The following is a 2,656-nucleotide window of genomic DNA, read 5'->3' as shown; positions in this document are numbered from 1 at the left end:
CTCTACAAAACAGAGCACTTCCTGACTAGTAGCAAATATCAAAGGTGAACCTGGCAATAGTGCACTGCTGCATAACTTCCATGTTCACCGTGATGTTTGTTTCCCCCTGCAACTGCCAGTCAACTCAAGTGAAGTGAGTTGATGGCTGCTAGAGGGGAGTTATACAAATATAAGCTTAAGCTTAAATATCAATTCACTTATGTGAATGGACCATTTTTGAAAACAAGCCATTCTCCATCTCTCCAGTGCCAGAAAAGCTGTAAAAAATATAAAATGTTCCATGTTCACTGCGATTGTGTTTGCCCCTGCCATTGCCAGTCAACTAAACACAGTGTGTATGTCTCGTGACTCGTGACAACTCAAAAGCTTAATATACGCAGCCTCAGCATCAACTCAACACACACACACACAGTGTGTGTGTGTGTGTTGAGTTAATGCTAGAGCTGCGTTATAAGCTCTTGAGTTGTCACGACAGTCAGTCAGTCACGTTACAGAAAGAAAACTTTACCTGCACTGCACTGAGCAGCACTCTACCATCCATGTCGATTACATCTGTAACTGAAGCCAAGCTAGCCAACAAGCCACCGTTAGAGGAAGGAAAATCCTTGAGAGAATAAATTGTAAACTGAAGCTTAACCTTGAGGAAATCCTATGGGGGTCACATTCACAAACTCACAAATATAGTATATTACACAAGAATCCACAATTGGTGTATTTATTTGTGATCCAATAAGATAAGATTTACTCGAGGTTAAGCTTCAAATGTACAAGTTATTTCTCTCAATGATTTTCCTTCCTATAATGCTGCACCGTGGCTGGCTTGGTGTCAGTCAGTTGTCTAGAAGAAAATACACTTTAATGTTATTTATTTGGTTGAGGGTTAAATGAACCCCTGCCTACTTGCCTAGACACTTTCAGTGTGAAGCAACGGAACGGATTATGGATTGGAAATAGACACATTGGACAGGACAATCTTCAAAAACAAACCATCAGTGCTATAAAGCTATAAAACAAGACTGGTGGTGTGACTGAATGGTGACTGGCGGCAGACTGAATTAGTAATTACTAATTCATTAAAAACAGGAATTAGTAATTATTTCAGTGCTTAGCATTTGGGAACATGTAGGTTTTTCTGTAAGAACACTAGCTGATCCACATGCTCAGGTTTCAGACTGCTTCTTTTCGCTGTTATAACATCTCCTGCAGTAGAGAAAACCCGCTCTGCAGATACACTTGTACCTGGGATACACAAGTATTGCTTTGACAGCTGAGAGAGGAGCGGAAATATGACCTCATGCTCACGCCACCATTTCAAAGGGTCCTCAGTGAGAGGCAGAGGTGGGGCTTTACAATATTTTTCCATTTCATCTTCTGCCTTGGCATAGGGGGTCTTAGGTTCTATTGCACCATCAGTGAAAGACTGCCCCAGCAAAGTCATGAGCAGCGATGTTGTGGCCTTTTTTTTGGGAGGAGAATGGCTGTCCTCAATGGGTGTTTCTTCTTCCACAGTTGCTTTTTCCCTAGGCACTTCATCCACATTTTTCCTTCTATTAGATGTAATCTGTGTGTTTGAACAAAAGATAATAGTATAAGAAGAGCTGAACTGACTAAGAGTGTGATTCATTGATGAGGTGTGGGAAACTGCACGGTAATCCATACCATAGAGTTCCACTTCCCACACCGCATCAGTGAATCAGGGCATGTTATTACACAACACAATGTAGCTGAGCTTCTAGCTGTCTGGGAGGAAACATGATGAAATTCTAATTACCTCCAAAGATGCAGCCTCCTCAGTCACTCCTCTGTATATCTCCGATCTCTCCTCCTCTGTGAGAATAAAAGGCAGTCCTTTAAAGCGAGGATCCAGTGCAGAGGCTGTATGAAGGATCTTCTTCTCTGCCTCACTGCTGTACCTCTTCAGGAGATCTGTTTTGATGGCATTCTTGATCTCATGGGTCATGGGTGTGTCTCCCATGGTGTCTGTCATGCTCTGGAGCAGTTGTGCATTTAGAGGGGCAATGAGAGACACTGTAAGGTTGCGCTCTTCTGACATCAGCAAGGTTGCATCCTTCATTGGCTTTAATGCACTCACAGCGTCCTCTGCATTTGACACATCTGTTTCATTGAGAGTGCAGAGATCAGACTCTCCTTTTCTGACTTCTGGAGACAGCAAGGTGGCACAAACTGCAGGTTGTTGTTCTAAGAACCTCTCGACCATGTCATATGCGCTGTTCCATCTTGTTGGCACATCAGTTATTAGCTTATGATTCTTCAGGCCCAGACATTTCTGTTTCTCTTTTAGACAGTGGCTTGCTCTAGTGCTGCGATGGAAGAATGTGGATATTCGTCGCGTGGCCCCTTTCAGTGCTCGCCGCGTTGTCGGTCACAAGCACTACAGATTTATCAGACAGCTGCCATTCTTCCACGACATGAGACAGTAGCTCTGCCAGATGAGCTCCTGTGTGAGACTCATAAATGGCTCTTGTTTGCAACACATGTGACAAGACCTGCCAGTCCTTAGTAACGTAATGTGCTGTTATTGTAACATAGGACTCCGTTGTGACTGAAGTCCATGAATCACACGTTATTACGACTCAACTGGCTTGGTTCACTGACGCAAGTATCTGAGCTTTGGTGTCGTGGTAGAGTGCAGGTA

General features: G+C 43.4%; 1 protein-coding gene across 1 annotated transcript; it reads right to left on the bottom strand.

The window, feature by feature from the left end:
• Nucleotides 1–1,105: 1,105 nt before the first annotated feature.
• On the bottom strand, nucleotides 1,106–2,218 carry LOC309563313 (E3 SUMO-protein ligase ZBED1-like; the record flags this gene model as incomplete). Its single annotated transcript, XM_082267713.1, has 2 exons — nucleotides 1,106–1,561; nucleotides 1,772–2,218. The coding sequence occupies 2 exons, from the start codon at nucleotides 2,216–2,218 to the stop codon at nucleotides 1,106–1,108; spliced, it is 903 nt and encodes a 300-aa protein (XP_082123839.1).
• Between the last annotated feature and the right edge of the window lie 438 nt (nucleotides 2,219–2,656).

This window comes from Pelophylax lessonae (assembly GCF_965119305.1).
Source record: "Pelophylax lessonae genome assembly, chromosome: 9".
Lineage (NCBI taxonomy): Eukaryota > Metazoa > Chordata > Amphibia > Anura > Ranidae > Pelophylax > Pelophylax lessonae.
This window is presented reverse-complemented; position numbering and strand designations above follow the sequence as displayed.